The sequence below is a fragment of the Pleurodeles waltl genome, chromosome 1_2 (genome assembly GCF_031143425.1).
Source record: "Pleurodeles waltl isolate 20211129_DDA chromosome 1_2, aPleWal1.hap1.20221129, whole genome shotgun sequence".
NCBI classification, from domain to species: Eukaryota; Metazoa; Chordata; class Amphibia; order Caudata; family Salamandridae; genus Pleurodeles; species Pleurodeles waltl.
Window position 1 is genome coordinate 130,765,571 of NC_090437.1, and position 19,109 is coordinate 130,784,679.

A 19,109-nucleotide genomic window follows, 5' to 3' on the forward strand; every position below is an offset into this window, starting at 1 on the left:
TCATGGTGTTGGCCATGTCTGCCAGCACCCCTGCAATGGTGACAAGGGTGGTGTTAATGGACTTCAAGCCCTCCCTGATCCCCATGTAGTGTCCCTCCTGCAGCCGCTGGGTCTCCTGAAACTTGGCCAGTACCGTGCCCATGGCCTCCTGGGAATGGTGGTAAGCTCCCATGATGTTTGAGAGTGCCTCGTGGAGAGTGGGTTCCCTTGGCCTGTCCTCCCCCTGTTGCACAGCAGTTCTCCCAGCTTCCCTGTTGTCCTGTGCCTCCGTCCCCTGAACCGTGTGCCCACTGACCCCAGGTCCCTGATTGTCTTGGGTTAGTGGGTTTGCCTGGGGTCCCTGTAGTGGTGGACACACTGCTGATTGACATGTCCTGGGGACAGTGGCATGGGCACGTTGGTTGAGTGCTGTGGTGGTGTATCCTGAGAGGAGAGTTTCTGCGGTGGCTTGGGACTGTGGCAGGGGAACCGACTGTCCAGAGGTCCCTGATGGGCTGAGCTGATCATCTTGATCCAGGCGTGCAGAGCTGCTGTCATCACTGTGGGCCTCTTCTGTGGGGGGACTGGATATGGCTGGCACCTCCTGTCCGGTGACGTTGGGTAGGGGTCCTGTTGGGGTGTAAATGCATTGTTATTATATCTGTGTGTGCCATCTTGTGCAATGGGTGTGTTTTCCTCAATTACTGTGCTTGCACTATCGCCTTGGCCCTTGTGTGAGTGGTGATTGTGTGCCCTGGGTGAGTCTCTCTCTTGGACATGCTTTGGTGATGGGTGTCCATGCAGGTCTGTGATAGGTGTCCATGCATTGTTGTTGCATGCAGGGCTTGGTATTTGGATGTATGGGTTGTGATGGTGGGGTATATGTGAGGTGGTGGAGTGATGGGGGTGAGGGTAGGGGTAGGAGTTTGTGATCGCATGCAGTTAGGGTGGGGGGATATAATAGTAAAGATTTGCCTTACCAGAGTCCAGTCCTCCTGCTACTCCTGCGAGGCCCTCAGGATGCATAATTGCCAAGACTTGCTCCTCCCATGTTATTAGTTGTGGGGAAGGAGGTAGGGGTCCACGGCCATTCCCAATGGGGTCGCAAATTGCGACCAACCTCATGAATATTCATGACGTAGGTTATTTGCGGCCCAATTGTGAATCACAAACAGTGTAAAGTACACTGTTGTTCATAAGGTTTTACGGCTTGCAATTTGTGAGTCGCAAACGAGTTGCAAATTGCGAGTCGCAAAACTCGGGGTCATACATTTGGCCCTTAGTTTCTTAACTACAACTGATGAATTTCAGTGGTTTTGTTAGTTTAAAATTGTATGGTTTACCTGCCATGGTCACCTATTCAGCTAACTATAACGTCCCTTTAGCCTTTGCTTTTTTAGAGAGAGAGAGAGAGAGAGAGACAAAGAGAGTGAGAGTGCGTGCGTGGGTGTGTGTGTGTGTGTGTGTGTGTAGATAGATAGATACACAATACATGCATGTTCATACATTTAGAATTACAGAGCAAATGTTTTATTTCTTCTTACCATTACTATATATGTGAAAGGGACATGAGAAAAATCCTGTTAACTGTGTCACGGATTGCTTGGTAATATACTATTTATTACCAGTATCTGTGAGGGGAGGGGCTTCATGACCCTCACTCAACAATCATAATTAATAGTCAATCCCACTCTCCACACCTGTATTACAAACACATATGAATATGTACCTAATATATGTATACATCTACATCTATATGTAAGCCTAGCTCCATATACACAAATACACAAAGAGAGAGTGTAAGATTAACATTTTACAGATAGATGAATCTGGAGATTAAATCGCTGTCAAAAGGCTGTGTGCAGTCTGACAGCAGCAACATAATTGACCATGACAAGGTTCCTATGCCCATGCACACCACTGGGATAGCTCAGTGAATTACGCGCTCCCAAAGGGATTACTGAAAGGATTACCACTACTTGTCGAAAAGCAGCTCTGCAAGCAACGAACGGGGAAGGTGCATGCATGCAGCGACGAAAGTGAGAGTAGAGTCCAGTCTATGAAGAACGGTCCTTGGTCATTCTCAAAACTCAAGCTGATTAACACTAGAAACTGCTTTATTCCACAGAGTTTTCCAGGGAACTGGAAGTGGGCCCCCATACGCAGCCGATCAGTAATAAAGTGATCGCACAACCCATGTATAGTGCAGTGGAAGAACTTTAGTGACGTGTAGCCAAGGTTAATTGTGCATAAGAACAAATTCATCAGGTGGGAGCTGTGGGGCTCTGTGTGCATAAATAATCTGTCATTGAGTGTGTTACACCGTGTACAGGAGGAGAAGTCTTAGTGGAAGATGCGCACAATCATTGCTCAAATGGAAATATACCCATGCGGAGCCCATAAGGACGTGGTTGGCGGCAGTCATCAGTGCAGCACTGCGAGAAGCAGAGTGAATGCATTTGCTGAAGAGGCTGGGGTGCAATCTCTGTCTCCACAGAACACAGTTAGTGATCCCGCTAAAGATAAGTGTAGGACACAAATATACATTACACATAACAATGAATTCAAAGCAACACTCTGAATTCAGCCTACTACCTCTTAATGAGGCCCGATAAATCTACCTCAGGAGACAGTGGGCAGTTAGTTTTGCACTTTAAATATTTAATTCCAGTCAAAGAGCAGCTCTACTAGCTAGGAACAGTGAGGGAAAGGGCATGCATGAAGCGACGGGAGTGAGGTGGTGGGAATGAAGGGAAAGCAACAAGCACAATGTGGTTGCTAGAGATAAAACTAGCCGATTTAAAGCGCCACGTCATGAGTGTGAAGGAGCACAAAAAAGGAAACAGAAGTTTGCTCGCAGTCAAGCCTATTGGCAGTTAAGCAATTATCCATGTAACAGGGTTGAGGTCATGCAAAGCGCTCAACTACTGCCCAGCGAGATAGCTACATAGGAAATAAAAAGAAAACATAGTCCAGAAGCCATACGGAAAACAAGGAGCCTTGTATGTTTTCAGTAGTTTACCAGTGCTCTAGAAGAGGGCTAAACACTGGAAAAGGCATGACGTATGCATGCCTTTCACAAATGAAATCAAGAGATTTTTAAAAGGCAAGCCCACAAACCAATGACATAGAAGCATGTGTGCTGGGCGTGGTTGAAAGCCCACAGAGAGATTACAACAGTGGCCAGAGCACTTGCCCCTGACCCTAAAAAGAGACAAGAAAAAACAGACTATCGGAGAGATTTTGCATAAATGCTTCATTATGTGACGAGATAATTTGCTATACAGCTGAAACTCCAATCACAATTAACCAAAATAACCGAACCAGTCGATTTAAGTTATGTTTAATAAGTGATGTAACGGGAACAGCGGGTATCTCTGGTATGTACCGCCACAAATTTGTCAATATGACATGAGTGTAATAATAATGTGTAAAAACATAACTGCATTTATAGAACGCTTGACTACTGTTTATGCGCTGGAAACTGGAATCGTGCAGCATTTTCCAAGCATAAAAGAAACACCATCATATTTGGGGTTTTTGTCAAAATTACTTTTATTGAAAGATGTTTTTTCCTTGTACATCACAGAAACCAACTGAAGAAAATACATTAACCATAACGTCATGTCAACGACTATCCATAGTACTGAACTGAGTCTATCAATTGCAAATACTGGTTTGGTACATGTCAGCTATATAATAACTCAGCTGTTATCTAAACGACACAGTACAAGTTAAACTTTTCCCCCTGACAAATTCCCCCCCTCCTCCAAATTCCTTGATCCCTATCAATCATCAAAGGAGCTAGAGATCAAAATGTAAAAGCCAAAACTCGAAACATAGGAAAATGAAAAGACTAAAAGAACATAAGGACAGTAAATAGATATGTGAAAGTATATTGCTTATACTGCATAGATTGAGTAGAACGATTGTAAGAGACTACAGTATTAGAACTGATCTAGTCTCCGGAAAGTAGGGGTGGACCCTGGTTGTGTCAGAACAGAGGTGGCGTGCCCTTGTTCTGGTAGGGCAGGCCACCCGAGGCAATCTTTTGAGAAATGCGATACAAAAGGGGCCAAGGTATATTCACAAATTTTTTTAATGGCCTCAAAAGTTGTCTGCCATCCTTTCCATTGTGAGAGCTTGCTACAAAGGTGCATGCCATTGAGTTAATTTTGGGGCATCCTTTTCCTTCCAGGTTGCAGCTATTGCTAGTTTTCCCGCCCCCAGGCACAGCTACATAATCGCTTTATCCCCCATAGTTTGATGTTTCAACTTGTCATCGCTCAGGCCCAGAGGATCGAAGCTTGGTGTTTCCGGGATCAGGTAACCCAAAATGTCTTTCAGTCACGTAATAATCTCGTCCCAAAATGGGTGAATCATTGGACAATCCCACCAGATGTGATGGAAGTCGCCCAGGAGTCCACAACACCATCATAAATCAGATGTATCAAGGAATATCTTTTTTAGTTTACCTTGCTACAGGTACCAGTCGTACATGATTTTATAGTGTGCACCCCTCATGCCTATTGAGTGGTTGCATTTTTGAATTTCTATCCATAGGGTACTCCACTTTGCTTCTGGGGTGTTGGACCCTAGTATATGTTCCCAAAACTCAATATGTTGTGGCTCTGGATTCTGGAGTTTGTTCAGTAATGAACAATAATGCATTCCCGGCTCACTTCACAAATTGTTCGAAGGGAGTGTTGTCCCTACTGGAGGCTTCTCTAACATCTGGGCATAATGCCTAATGTCTCAGTTGGGTAGAATGGTAGCGTTCGGAGTCGGCTAGGTCAAAATTGCATTTTCAATTCTCAAAAGCCAAAATATCCCAGTTATGGAAACGGTCTGAAAGTTTCAGGCAGTCAACTTCACTCCACGCTTGGGGAAAGGGCCGGTTGTAGTGGATTGGTGTAAACGGGGAGAGGAAAAAATTCCATTCTTTGGTTCTATTTAATTCATCTCAAGTTTTTTAAAGTCATATTTTTGGGGGGTGCTCAAATATGCATTAGGTGGTCGTTCTGCTCTAGTTTTCCACAATATATCACGGACAACCCGTCCAACTAACCATATGTAACCAGCGCTTATATGATCCCCAGAGGGACCACTCAGTTATGACGTGCAGTTGAGCTGCCCTTTAATAGAGGTGGAAATCAGGAAGAGCTAATCCTCCCCCATCCCTCAGTAGTCTAAGAATTCTGAACAATAGCCGGGCTATACTGTTTTGCCAAATGAAGCGGGTAATAAAAGTGAGCAGTATTGGTAAAAATTCTCTTTCCAGGGCAATAGGAAGGGACTGAAAAAGGTAAAGAACTTTAGGCAATACAGTAATTTTAATAGCATTGATGTGTCCCAGCCATGAAGTATACAGAGGAGGCCATCGTCTGAGATCCGTCTTCAATTGACGTAAGAGTGGGGGGTAGTTGGCCATGTATAGGCTAGTTAATTTGGGTGTGATTTTAATACCTAGATAGGTAATATCTTTTTACCTCTGGTATCCCCTTCTTTGTAGCTTTCTCTATTAAGTAAATGTCTTGTCGCAGATTAACATGAGTCTGTCTGCCCTTAATGAAGCCCGATTGGTCCGATTGGGTCAAATCCAGCTTCACCAAAAGTTTTCTTTGCGTTCCCCTTCCCTCAATGCCCCAGTCCAGACCCATGGCCCTCCTGATTGTAGGACCCCCTCCTCAACATGCCCCCCTACTTTCCCTCTGGTCCTTCTTAAAAGGTACTATCCATTTTGTGGTTCTAAAAATTCTGGACCCATGTAATTTACTTTGCCACAGAAGTACGATTTTAGTATCAAAAGACCGATAATGACTAGTACACTAAGCATGAGCATTATCGCTCAATTCCAGCAGCGTTTTCACCTCGAAATCGCCATTTTCATCCTGCACTCGTGGCTCCCATTTTTAAAAGTTGCCAAAAGTTTCACGCTGCAAATCACCCCCAATCAGCTGGATTAGTGGAGTGCTATAATGGCACTCTAAAGCTAAAATTGGCCAAGATACAAGCGAGCTCTGGTCTCAAATGGCCTGACGCTCTACCCTTAGCACTCCTATCAACCAGAATGACTGTGCATTCACGAGTGAAACTTATTCCTTATGAAATAGTCTTCGGCCGCCCGGCCAATATTTGGGGAGTGCCTAGGCCCAAGAAGTTTAGCGAGATAGAGCATCCTGTTTTGCTTGACTATCTGTATGAATTGACGGCTAAATTGCGTGTCTTACATCAACAGGTCCACGACACCCTGCCTCCGGTCTCTGAATCTCCAGGTCATCCCATTGAGCCTGGATCCTGGGTTTTAATAAAGAACTTTCAGCGAACCAAAAACGAGCAGCCCAGGTGGACCGGACCGCACCTCGTTCTTCTCTCCACAAGATCAGCTGTTCGAGTAGAAGGGAAGAAACACTGGATCCATGGGACCCATTGCAAAAGGGTACCCCTACCTCTGCCATATGACCGGTGGGTCCAGGAAGGTGTAGCCGACTCAGAGACTGAAACCGTGCCACGTTTTCTGCCTTTCAACGATGCACGAATAAAAGGAACACTCACTGAGAAAGAAAGTGATGACATTTTACAATCAGCAGTATCACCGTCAGTTCGATTGGACACTACAGAACCTGAACTCCTTTTTCAGGACCACACGATACCTGGGACTAACCGTTATAATCTACGACCAAGAATAAAGGACAAATAAAACAGTTTACTTTTCTTCCCTTTAGCAAAGTTCTCCAATATGGAAAATTATTTTTGAATGACTTTTTGCTTTTTTTTGTGTTTTTTGAACCTCCATCCGGGTTCAGCTGTAGGATCGTGGCTGAAAAGACTTAGGGGGGTAGCCTATGGACACAAGGTCTACAGGTCTGGTTTGTTCTAGGGCGGCCTGGAACATTCAGAACACTCCTAAGTGAAGTAAACCAACCGCCACGAACGGCAACGGTTAGAGGATGGAATCTTTCCAAAATGGAGAACATGTTGAAAGACTGAGTTTCAAGAAGAGAATATGTGAAACGATAACCAGGAAACAGTTTTTGCTGCTGTGCATTTTTATGTTATTTAGTATACTTATGTTTTTTATAGGATATATTTTATTCTGTTTTAACGTGATATTGGCACCCACTACCTCGTCTACACCTCCTCCTTCCACTGTTTCCCCACATTCTTTTCAACTCCTCCCTAAACATGAATCTGCTAGGAGACTAGAGTTCATTATTAACTCCTTCATCCAGCTTTTGCACCAACACCAACTGGTGATAAATACAACTAACTGTTGGGTGTGTGGCCTTATGCCTCACACAGCAGATAAAGGTATCCCTTATCTGATCCTGCCTTTCAGCCACAATGGTTCCGTGTGGGCATTCAGAACGATATTCATCTATGCACACTACCCCCTACGTTTTGCGGAAGACAACCCTAAGAAAGATGCTTTAGTTAAAGGTATCATAGACATGATGAAGGACAATATCTTCTACGAGACTATCCCCAGAGATGAGACAATGGCATATATAGGATGGAACATGACCGGATATGAAGCCACAATGAGTGAGAAACAGCAAGCTAAGATATCTTCCCTGATTTGGGTTGTACCCCATCAGGGTCACCTGTGTCTGCAAGGTACTGGCAAGAATCCCAGAGCTCAGCTAGGGGAAAGCGTCTGCACTGAGACATATGTCTTCGCATCTCAGACCTCCCCTCCGCTCTTGGCAGCTAAGGGTACCTATTTCATCTGCCATGATAGAGCCTTTACATGGTTGCCCCCTGACTTTTCGGGCACATGCTTCGTTTCGTTCCTGTTGCCCCCTACCTACACAGCAGCGGCAGATTACCACAAGACAAGGATAGTTAGAGGCGTCTTCAGTGAAGAAGACACTGCAGGACAAGAATTTGGGGACTTCGTAAAGGGTTTTCTGCCGTTCTGGGGACAAATAAGTAACAGCAGGAGCATAAGGCAATTGATAAGAGTGGTTGAATCCACCGTGGCTGAAACCGCTGGTGCCCTTGGTAACTTGACTGCTGAGCTCCAGTCAGATCGTCTTATGACCCTTCAGAACAGGGTCGCATTAGATGTCATACTTGCAGACCGGGGTGGAGTATGTACATTGATCCAATCGAGTTGCTGTGTTTTTGTCCCAGATAACGCTCCAACAGTATACCAGGCCATCTCCAAACTGCATAGAATTTCCGAATCTATTCATTTAGATAAAGGAGATTGGTCATTAATGGGATGGTTCTGGGAACTGATATCAGCATGGGGATGGAAGATTCTGATGGTCATTGGGATGATCTTGGCCATTCTTTTCCTGTTCTGTCTATGCGTGCAGTGTGCTCCTGCGATATGTGGTTTCTGTATTACATCATGCATAAGGAAACCTGCACCAAGAGACGAGCTAAATACTAGGATGATGTTACAGCAACATCTCAACGACTTTAGAAACATAGACCTTGACTCAGATTAGCATGAGAATAGGTTTATTGCCTATGTAAGGGCAAAAGGAGGGTTTGTGGTTCTAAAAATTCTGGACCCATGTAATTTACTTTGTCACAGCGGTACGATTTTAGTATCAAAAGACCGATAATGACTAGTACACTAAGCATGAGCATTATCGCTCAATTCCAGCAGCGTTTTCACCTCGAAATTGCCATTTTCGTCCTGCACTCGTGGCTCCCATTTTTAAAAGTTGCCCTCACATAGGCTTATAATACAGTCAGATTTGATTCCAAGGACACGTACACCTTGATTGACTTTTCTATGACCTGGGCAAGCTGGAACCATTGCCTCAGGCCAAACCTGTTTGGTCAGTCCCTCTCCCAGTGGCCGAATCAGATAGCATCAAGGCACACCATGCCATAAAACCCTTATTATCGCTCACACACCCTGCCTAATCTTGCTCACACCTGCACCTGCTCTTTTCTTCTTCTTACTTTACGAGGGGGAGGTGCCCATTTTTATTGGGGGTCCACAATTATCTGATGTAAAATACTAGGCCTTGCCGGGTAATTTATTATGGGTTGGATGACATGAAATATGAGGTTTCATCATGACACTGTTTTTTCCTTTGTAGTGAAAACATGTGAATGACCAACCAAAATGTCAAGAATGTTTGCCTGAAGCTTAAAAAACTGTATATAAGGAAACCTGATTTTGCATTGACAGACAGTCTCCTGAGAACATACAAACCGTGCTGTTGTACTTCTAGGACGCTTGTTACTTGGTTGCAGCCAATAAATTCGATCTTTGACTTCACCTAGAAGACTCTGAGTTTCTGTGGTCTGAATCAGGAAAGTACCCGAGGTCTTTGGGTGTACCCTGGCACCGCTGGGTTACTGGATCAGTACCGGTTCTGAAAAACCCAGTACCTCAGTTGGCGCCCAACGTGGGGCGATACCAGCGGTACCGGTCCAAGCCTGAGGTCCGTGAGGAGCTTCGTGTGAAAATTCTGGAGGAAGGCCGCCACTTCATCGACCCCTGCATGTCGACGTGGTCCGAAAGTCTTTTCTGCGAGGTTCCCCGCTTCCCGACGGCTACGAAGGACTGCTGCACTGGCTGTCGCCCTGATTTGGACCCTTGATGTTTGGTAGAGCGAAACGATAAGACAAGTCTTCTGGTGACGTCATCGATATTTTCAGTTAAGTATCAGTGGAGCGTCTCCCAGTCCTTAGTTGGACACTTGGTTTGGTCCTTAGTTGGACATTTGGTTTGGTATCCCTTCGGGATCACTTTGATTTGGAACTTGCAAGTACCAAAGCCGAAGGACTCGTGTATTCACGAAACTATCGTAAACGATAATCCTTTGAAGTTTGAAGCTAGACTAGTGAGCGAAGATGCCTGGTCTTAGCAGACTTGGAAATTTGTTTTGTCTTGGTTGTAAAAGGGACTCCCGGTTGGAGGACTCATGTCCGGTTCCTCCGATTGGAACTCCAACCTATGAATTATATGTGAAGCACGGAGTAGGCCCCATCACATATAATGAAGTATGGATCCGTTACACCAGAAAAGATGGTGTTTTAAAATGGCCCCAAAATGGTAGCTTTGACACAGAAATCTTAGATAACCTCGAAGTTAGACTTTTTAAGAAGAAAGCCCGGCCGGCAATGTTTGATTCTTTCCGCTTATGGCGTAAGGAAGCCAAGCAAAAGGAAATTAAATTAGCTAAGAAAAATAAGAGAGAAAAAGGTATTTCGATTATGCAAGCTGCTATACAGTTTAAAGATAACGAAGTAGAACAGTTGAATGAGCAGTTGCATAGGCGACATAAAATGACAGTAGATAAATGCTATCCAGTTTTGCCGCCTCTTCAGCAAGATGCAGCAAAAGACTCTGAAAAAGATCCCCTAATGTCGCATTTGCTAAGTTCGCCACCACCCTATGCGCAGAATGCAACGGCACCTCCGCAACCTCTAGTTGCACAACCAGTGGTTGCATTGCCTCCTGCTCCTCCCCAGCACCCACCAGCTATTCTTCAGTTGGTTCCCATTCCTCCGGTGCAGCCTCCTCAAGGGCCACCGGCTTTGACATCTGCTCTGCCTTTACTTCCTGCAACTTTGACTACTATGGCGACTACCACTCCTGGTATTGTTTCTGACACTGCTTCTGTCTCTGCCTTGTCTCATTCTGTTTTTCCTCCTGTTCATTTGTCAACCTCTCCCTCTATCCGTCAGAGAATGACAAACACTGTGACTAGTCTTTTACCCCCTCTCTTTGGGTCATTAGCTACGACCCCAGTTTCAGAGCGTAAACAATTGCGTAGCCAATTGCCTGATGGTATGGAGAAAGAGACACTGAATTATTTGGCGCATAAATGGGTTACTGAACCAGCGAGATATGAACTAGAGTCTGTTATGGATGTCTTCCATCAGTGGGAAGAACCGAAACAGAGATACGTTTTTGAAAAAATGTGTACTTTTCTTTCTGAGGATTTAGAGGAAAATGGTTTGGAGCCCAATCCGCCTAAGTTGTGTCGTGTACGGTTCGATTTTGCGACAGGTTTGATTGTGGGTTCAGATGTCGAGAAAGCAGTTGCGATGTTATTGTCGTTTAGGACTGAAGGTGTTTCCAGGTTATTGTTTAAATATGATTCTTCTACTAAAAAGAAAGGGAGAGAAGTTCCCCCACAGTGGAGGGAAGGGGACCCAAATGCTAATCCACCTGTCCTGCCTCATTTCCAGCGTGTATGGGTACACGTTCCATGGAAGCGAGCTGAAGTTTTAGCCCTTAAGCAGACATTGCCTGATCCCCGTAAGAATCCTACAGGGTATTACAAGGAATTGTCACAGACTGCGGGGTCTTGCATTATGAATTTAGCTGACATAGACATGTTGTTTGGGAATGTTGTTCCACAGCCTTTATGGGGAAAGATTCGCCATACAGACCATGCTCAAGAGTTAGGTGACACATGGGCTAATATTGCTGCTGCAGATGCCCGACAAATTGGTGGTGCTAAACCTGAGCCTTTAGTGACAGAGCTTCCTGGTAGGATTATTGATTACATGAAAACTATAATGCCTGCGATGCGTGTAAACTGGGATAAATTGTCTGCATGTAAGCAAAAGAAAGAAGAAACGGTATCAGATTTCTTCACCAGGTTTGAAGAAACGTTTGTGGACCACAGTGGTCAAGATATGAGCACGGAAGGTGGTCAACGTTTGTTCGTCGATAAATTTGTGCATAATCTGCTTCCTGAGTTGTGTAAAAAGTTAAAAGACTCAGAAAGTTCTTGGGCAGTTTCCTCTTCAGCACAGATAATGGCTACTGCACAGTACTACGAAAATAGAGATAAAGCTGAGAGAGATAGAGTAGAGAAGAAAACAAAAGAATTGAAAACGAAGGTTCTGTTACAACAAGCGTACCCGCCACATGGTGGTCAGAATAGTGGTGCACAGAACAACTATCAGAATAACTATCAGCCCCAACCGTTTCAGAGAAACTCGCAAAGAGCCGAGTATGCTCAACCATGTATCCCAGTAGGTCCCAATCAGTGTTCATATTGCAAGGAAGAGGGTCATTTCAAGTATAGTTGCCCTGCTTTGCTACGGCGTGCAAATGGTACTTCCGGTTTAAGAGGTCGAGGTGTTCCACAAGCACCTAGAGGAAGAGGACGTGGATATGTTCCCCAGAGCGCGCGCCCATTCCTCCCTCAAAACTCAATGAACAGATTTGATCAACAGGTTAATGCATCTGGTAGGACGGCTCAGTACTATACTGATGATTACTATACAGAGGATGAGCATTTGGACAGTAATGATTGCTAGGACAGCCATAGACAAAGAGAGGGAGTTGTTTCAGTTCCAGTAGATCAGAGTGGGCCTTATGTTAAGGTGATTGCATCAGGTGTGTCAGAACCTTTTCTGTTGGATACTGGTGCTACCAAGAGTTCTATTATGCACTCAAAACTCCCTGGCGCACCTTTGTCTGGCGAAACAAATGTATCAGTAGGGTTTTCCGGCGCCCCAGTTAGAAATCCGATTTCTAACCCTATATCTCTTTCTGTTGGACCTTGTAAATTTGAAACACCCCTTATTTTGACGACAGGTTGTGGCGAGAACTTGTTAGGATTAGATCTGTTAAAGAGATTGTATGCAACATTGTATTGCTCTCCTTCTGGAGTGCAACTCACATTGGGTAAGAAAGTGGTTTCACCAATGTATTTGTCAAAGGACAGATTTCCACCAGAATTTTCGTCTCTTCCTAATACTCTTTGGGCTACTGGACCTAATGATGCAGGTCTTTTGGAAATTCAGCCATATGTGATAACATTAAAAGCCAATGTTAAAATGCCACGTATTCCCCAATACAAGATCTCTAGTGAAGGGGAAAAAGCGTTGTTGGCAATTATTCGTGATCTGATTGAGAAGGATGTAATTGAAGAGACAAGAGGCAACGTTTGCAATAGTCCTGTTTTGCCTGTCTTGAAGCATACTGACCCTACTCAGCCACCTGTTTATAGGTTTGTAATTGATCTTAGAGAGGTGAACAAAATAGTTGTGCCACAGTTTCCAGTCGTCCCCGATATCACTGCATTGTTGACAATGATTCCAGCTTCAGCCACTTGGTTTTCAGTAATAGACCTGAAAAATGCATTCTTCAGCATCCCTATTGCAGAAGAGAGCAGGGACATTTTTGGCTTCAATTTGGGAGGACGAAGCTTCAGATTTAAGAGAGCTCCTCAAGGCTATTGTGAAAGTCCATCTATCTATAGTCAGGCTTTGAAAGCACAACTTGACACTCTTATGTTACCTGATGGCGCCACTCTCATTCAATATGTCGATGATTTGCTAGTTGCCGCAGATACTAAGGAGATCTGCAAAGAAGCAACATTGTCATTATTGCGTAATTTGTCTGATTTACACCACAAAGTGTCCCTTTCAAAGTTACAGTATTGTCAAAAAGAAGTGACCTATTTAGGTCATCTCTTTTCGAAGGAGGGAAGGCAACTGACCCCAGAGAGAATCAGGGCTGTTGCAGCAATGAGTGTTCCAAGAACACAAAGAGAAGTGCGTGCTTTCTTGGGTATTACATCATATTGCAGACAATGGATACCTAATTTTTCGTTAATAGCCAAACCCTTGGTGGCATTAACTTGTAAAGATACACCAAATCCCGTCCCATGGTCTGAAGATTGTCAGAAAAGTTTTGTCGAATTACGTGATGCATTATGTTCAGCTCCTGTGTTGGGTACCCCCAACTACAGCAAGCCTTTTACATTGTATGTCCATGAGAAAGAAGGTTGTGTGTTAGCAGTTTTGACACAACAGTTTGGAGACAGGGAGCGTCCATGCGCCTATTTCTCTTCAACCTTAGACCCAGTAGCTAAGGCACTACCGAGCTGCTTAAGAGCGGCAGCGGCAGCTGCTGTTTCTATCCGACAGTCTGCTGGTTTAGTGATGAATAACACATTAATCGTAATGGTTCCACATGCAGTGGACACGTTGTTAAACAGAACCAAGACACAGCATTTAACTAGTGCTCGATTGTCAGGTTACGAGTTGACATTGTTAGCAAGCCATGTACATATAAAAAGATGCACTACACTTAACCCAGCTACGTTATTGCCAATTGTGACGGAGTTAGATACTTCTGAACAACATGATTGTCTCCATAGAACAGAAGAAGAAACGAAAGGGAGAATAGACCTTCTGGACACTCCCATTGCAAAGAGTGATGGTACTTTGTGGGTGGATGGTTCATGCTTTAAGCTCCCGAATGGTGACACGACTGCGGCGTATGCTGTGACAACTTTGTGTACGATTGTTGAAGCTGCACGTATCCCACATAATTCAGCCCAAGCAGCTGAGTTAATAGCCCTAACAAGAGCATGTACAGTATCAAAAGGAATGAAAGTGACGATCTATACCGATAGCCAATATGCGTTTGGTGTGGCCCATAGTTTTGGGCGTTTGTGGAAGGAACGTGGGTTCCTGACCTCGCATGGATCTAAAATACAGCATGGTCAGTTGGTAAATGAGCTCCTTGATTCACTTACTTTACCGTTGCAAGTTGCGATTGTGAAGTGTAGCGCACATAAAAAGGTGACTGATGATGTTGGTCGTGGGAATGCATTTGCTGACGAGGTCGCAAAAGAAACGGCAAGGAATGTGATGAGCCGAATGTATGTCGCGGGCCCTGCAAGATGGATTGGTGATGTTGGAATGTGTGAAGACACGATAGAAAGCGTGAAATCGATTCAAGCTGAAGCCACAGAGAGAGAATTGAGTGTGTGGAGAGAAAGTACGGGTAAATTGGATGCGAATGGTTGTTGGGTCGAGTTGTCAGAACATCAAAGATGGTTGCTACCCGATGCGTATGTGCTTGCAGTAGTTACAATGGCTCATGGAATGGCTCACATCAGTGTGAAAGGGATTTGTAAGTTGTTGGCCCCAGTATGGCAAAATGCAGGAATTCCCAAGTGCGCAGAAAATGTGGTTAAAAATTGCATGGTATGCCTGAAACACAACCCTGGTAGAGGAACCCCAACTCCAGCTGGTCATTTTGCACCTCCTACGTATCCGTTTGAGGTTTTGCAGCTAGATTTCATCCACATGGAGAGGTGCAACAACTTAAAATACGTACTCGTTGTTGTTTGTGCCTTTTCAAGATGGGTGGAAGCCTATCCCCTAAAAGACAATACTGCGCTATCCACAGCCAAAGCCCTTGTGAAAGAGTTCTTCCCTAGATTCGGAATGCCGAGAATGATCTGGAGTGACAATGGAAGTGAATTTGTGGGTCAACTGATGAAGAAAGTATGCGAAGGGCTAGGCATAAGCCAAAAGTTTCACGCTGCAAATCACCCCCAATCAGCTGGATTAGTGGAGTGCTATAATGGCACTCTAAAGCTAAAATTGGCCAAGATACAAGCGAGCTCTGGTCTCAAATGGCCTGACGCTCTACCCTTAGCACTCCTATCAACCAGAATGACTGTGCATTCACAAGTGAAACTTAGTCCTTATGAAATAGTCTTCGGCCGCCCGGCCAATATATGGGGAGTGCCTAGGCCCAAGAAGTTTAGCGAGATAGAGCATCCTGTTTTGCTTGACTATCTGTATGAATTGACGGCTAAATTGCGTGTCTTACATCAACAGGTCCACAACACCCTGCCTCCGGTCTCTGAATCTCCAGGTCATCCCATTGAGCCTGGATCCTGGGTTTTAATAAAGAACTTTCAGCGAACCAAAAACGAGCAGCCCAGGTGGACCGGACCGCACCTCGTTCTTCTCTCCACAAGATCAGCTGTTCGAGTAGAAGGGAAGAAACACTGGATCCATGGGACCCATTGCAAAAGGGTACCCCTACCTCTGCCATATGACCGGTGGGTCCAGGAAGGTGTCGCCGACTCAGAGACTGAAACCGTGCCACGTTTTCTGCCTTTCAGCGATGCACGAATAAAAGGAACACTCACTGAGAAAGAAAGTGATGACATTTTACAATCAGCAGTATCACCGTCAGTTCGATTGGACACTACAGAACCTGAACTCCTTTTTCAGGACCACACGATACCTGGGACTAACCGTTATAATCTACGACCAAGAATAAAGGACAAATAAAACAGTTTACTTTTCTTCCCTTTAGCAAAGTTCTCCATTATGGAAAATTATTTTTGAATGACTTTTTGCTTTTTTTTGTGTTTTTTGAACCTCCATCCGGGTTCAGCTGTAGGATCGTGGCTGAAAAGACTTAGGGGGGTAGCCTATGGACACAAGGTCTACAGGTCTGGTTTGTTCTAGGGCGGCCTGGAACATTCAGAACACTCCTAAGTGAAGTAAACCAACCGCCACGAACGGCAACGGTTAGAGGATGGAATCTTTCCAAAATGGAGAACATGTTGAAAGACTGAGTTTCAAGAAGAGAATATGTGAAACGATAACCAGGAAACGGTTTTTGCTGCTGTGCATTTTTATGTTATTTAGTATACTTATGTTTTTTATAGGATATATTTTATTCTGTTTTAACGTGATATTGGCACCCACTACCTCGTCTACACCTCCTCCTTCCACTGTTTCCCCACATTCTTTTCAACTCCTCCCTAAACATGAATCTGCTAGGAGACTAGAGTTCATTATTAACTCCTTCATCCAGCTTTTGAACCAACACCAACTAGTGATAAATACAACTAACTGTTGGGTGTGTGGCCTTATGCCTCACACAGCAGATAAAGGTATCCCTTATCTGATCCTGCCTTTCAGCCACAATGGTTCCGTGTGGGCATTCAGAACGATATTCATCTATGCACACTACCCCCTACGTTTTGCGGAAGACAACCCTAAGAAAGATGCTTTAGTAAAAGGTATCATAGACATGATGAAGGACAATATCTTCTACGAGACTATCCCCAGAGATGAGACAATGGCATATATAGGATGGAACATGACCGGATATGAAGCCACAATGAGTGAGAAACAGCAAGCTAAGATATCTTCCCTGATTTGGGTTGTACCCCATCAGGGTCACCTGTGTCTGCAAGGTACTGGCAAGAATCCCAGAGCTCAGCTAGGGGAAAGCGTCTGCACTGAGACATATGTCTTCGCATCTCAGACCTCCCCTCCACTCTTGGCAGCTAAGGGTACCTATTTCATCTGCCATGATAGAGCCTTTACATGGTTGCCCCCTGACTTTTCGGGCACATGCTTCGTTTCGTTCCTGTTGCCCCCTACCTACACAGCAGCAGCAGATTACCACAAGACAAGGATAGTTAGAGGCGTCTTCAGTGAAGAAGACACTGCAGGACAAGAATTTGGGGACTTCGTAAAGGGTTTTCTGCCGTTCTGGGGACAAATAAGTAACAGCAGGAGCATAAGGCAATTGATAAGAGTGGTTGAATCCACCGTGGCTGAAACCGCTGGTGCCCTTGGTAACTTGACTGCTGAGCTCCAGTCGGATCGTCTTATGACCCTTCAGAACAGGGTCGCATTAGATGTCATACTTGCAGACCGGGGTGGAGTATGTACATTGATCCAATCGAGTTGCTGTGTTTTTGTCCCAGATAACGCTCCAACAGTATACCAGGCCATCTCCAAACTGCATAGAATTTCCGAATCTATTCATTTAGATAAAGGAGATTGGTCATTAATGGGATGGTTCTGGGAACTGATATCAGCATGGGGATGGAAGATTCTGATGGTCATTGGGATGATCTTGGCCATTCTTTTCCTGTTCTGTCTATGCGTGCAGTGTGCTCCTGCGATATGTGGTTTCTGTGTTACATCATGCATAAGGAAACCTGCACCAAGAGACGAGCTAAATACTAGGATGATGTTACAGCAACATCTCAACGACTTTAGAAACATAGACCTGGACTCAGATTAGCATGAGAATAGGTTTATTGCCTATGTAAGGGCAAAAGGAGGGTTTGTGGTTCTAAAAATTCTGGACCCATGTAATTTACTTTGTCACAGCAGTACGATTTTAGTATCAAAAGACCGATAATGACTAGTACACTAAGCATGAGCATTATCGCTCAATTCCAGCAGCGTTTGCACCTTGAAATTGCCATTTTCGTCCTGCACTCGTGGCTCCCATTTTTAAAAGTTGCCCTCACATAGGCTCATAATACAGTCAGATTTGATTCCAAGGACACGTACACCTTGATTGACTTTTCTATGACCTGGGCAAGCTGGAACCATTGCCTCAGGCCAAACCTGTTTGGTCAGTCCCTCTCCCAGTGGCCGAATTAGATAGCATCAAGGCACACCATGCCATAAAACCCTTATTATCGCTCACACACCCTGCCTAATCTTGCTCACACCTGCACCTGCTCTTTTCTTCTTCTTACTTTACGAGGGGGAGGTGCCCGTTTTTATTGGGGGTCCACACTTACCTGATGTAAAATACTAGGCCTTGCCGGGTAATTTATTATGGGTTGGATGACATGAAATATGAGGTTTCATCATGACACTGTTTTTTCCTTTGTAGTGAAAACATGTGAATGACCAACCAAAATGTCAAGAATGTTTGCCTGAAGCTTAAAAAACTGTATATAAGGAAACCTGATTTTGCATTGACAGACAGTCTCCTGAGAACATACAAACCGTGCTGTTGTACTTCTAGGACGCTTGTTACTTGGTTGCAGCCAATAAATTTGATCTTTGACTTCACCTCGAAGACTCTGAGTTTCTGTGGTCTGAATCAGGAAAGTACCCGAGGTCTTTGGGTGTACCCTGGCACCGCTGGGTTACCGGATCAGTACCGGTTCTGAAAAACCCAGTACCTCAGTTTACTGAAAAATATGTAAAGAAAGACTGTTGAATAAATAACCACTACAACATATTAGTCCCCAACAAGGGACCCCTTAGAGATAAACATCAAATATAATAGGCGATATCAGTTAGCATTATTAGCCAAGGTTTTGAACAGAAATTGAAAGGGTAGACCTGAGATGAGGATCCCAAGGCAGCAACAGTCTGTCAGAGTTCTTCTCCAACCTTATCTATGCTTCTTTAAGTAGCATGCGGCGTCTCTGAAATTCAGCGTGCTAGAGCCCATCCTCTTGATTGTCCAACCAGATTGTTTAGATTTTTACAAAGTGGAATAGCTGGAGTGAGGCACCTAAGTCAAACATAACCAGTGTTGGTCACTCAATGCTTCTTTGATTGACATGTATGACTGGGCTGCAGTGTGAGAGCTGCGACTTTGTCCA

At 44.5% G+C, this 19,109-nt stretch overlaps 1 protein-coding gene across 1 annotated transcript in view; it reads left to right on the plus strand.

The window, feature by feature from the left end:
- Positions 1–18,557, plus strand: part of LOC138297663 (endogenous retrovirus group PABLB member 1 Env polyprotein-like) — a 40,896-nt gene extending 22,339 nt beyond the window's left edge. Inside the window, exon 2 of the mRNA XM_069236818.1 lies at positions 15,559–18,557. Within this exon, the coding sequence (XP_069092919.1) occupies positions 16,271–17,779 (1,509 nt within the window). The 5' untranslated portion in view covers positions 15,559–16,270 and the 3' untranslated portion in view covers positions 17,780–18,557. The remainder of the gene's footprint in view (positions 1–15,558) is intronic.
- Positions 18,558–19,109: the final 552 nt, after the last annotated feature.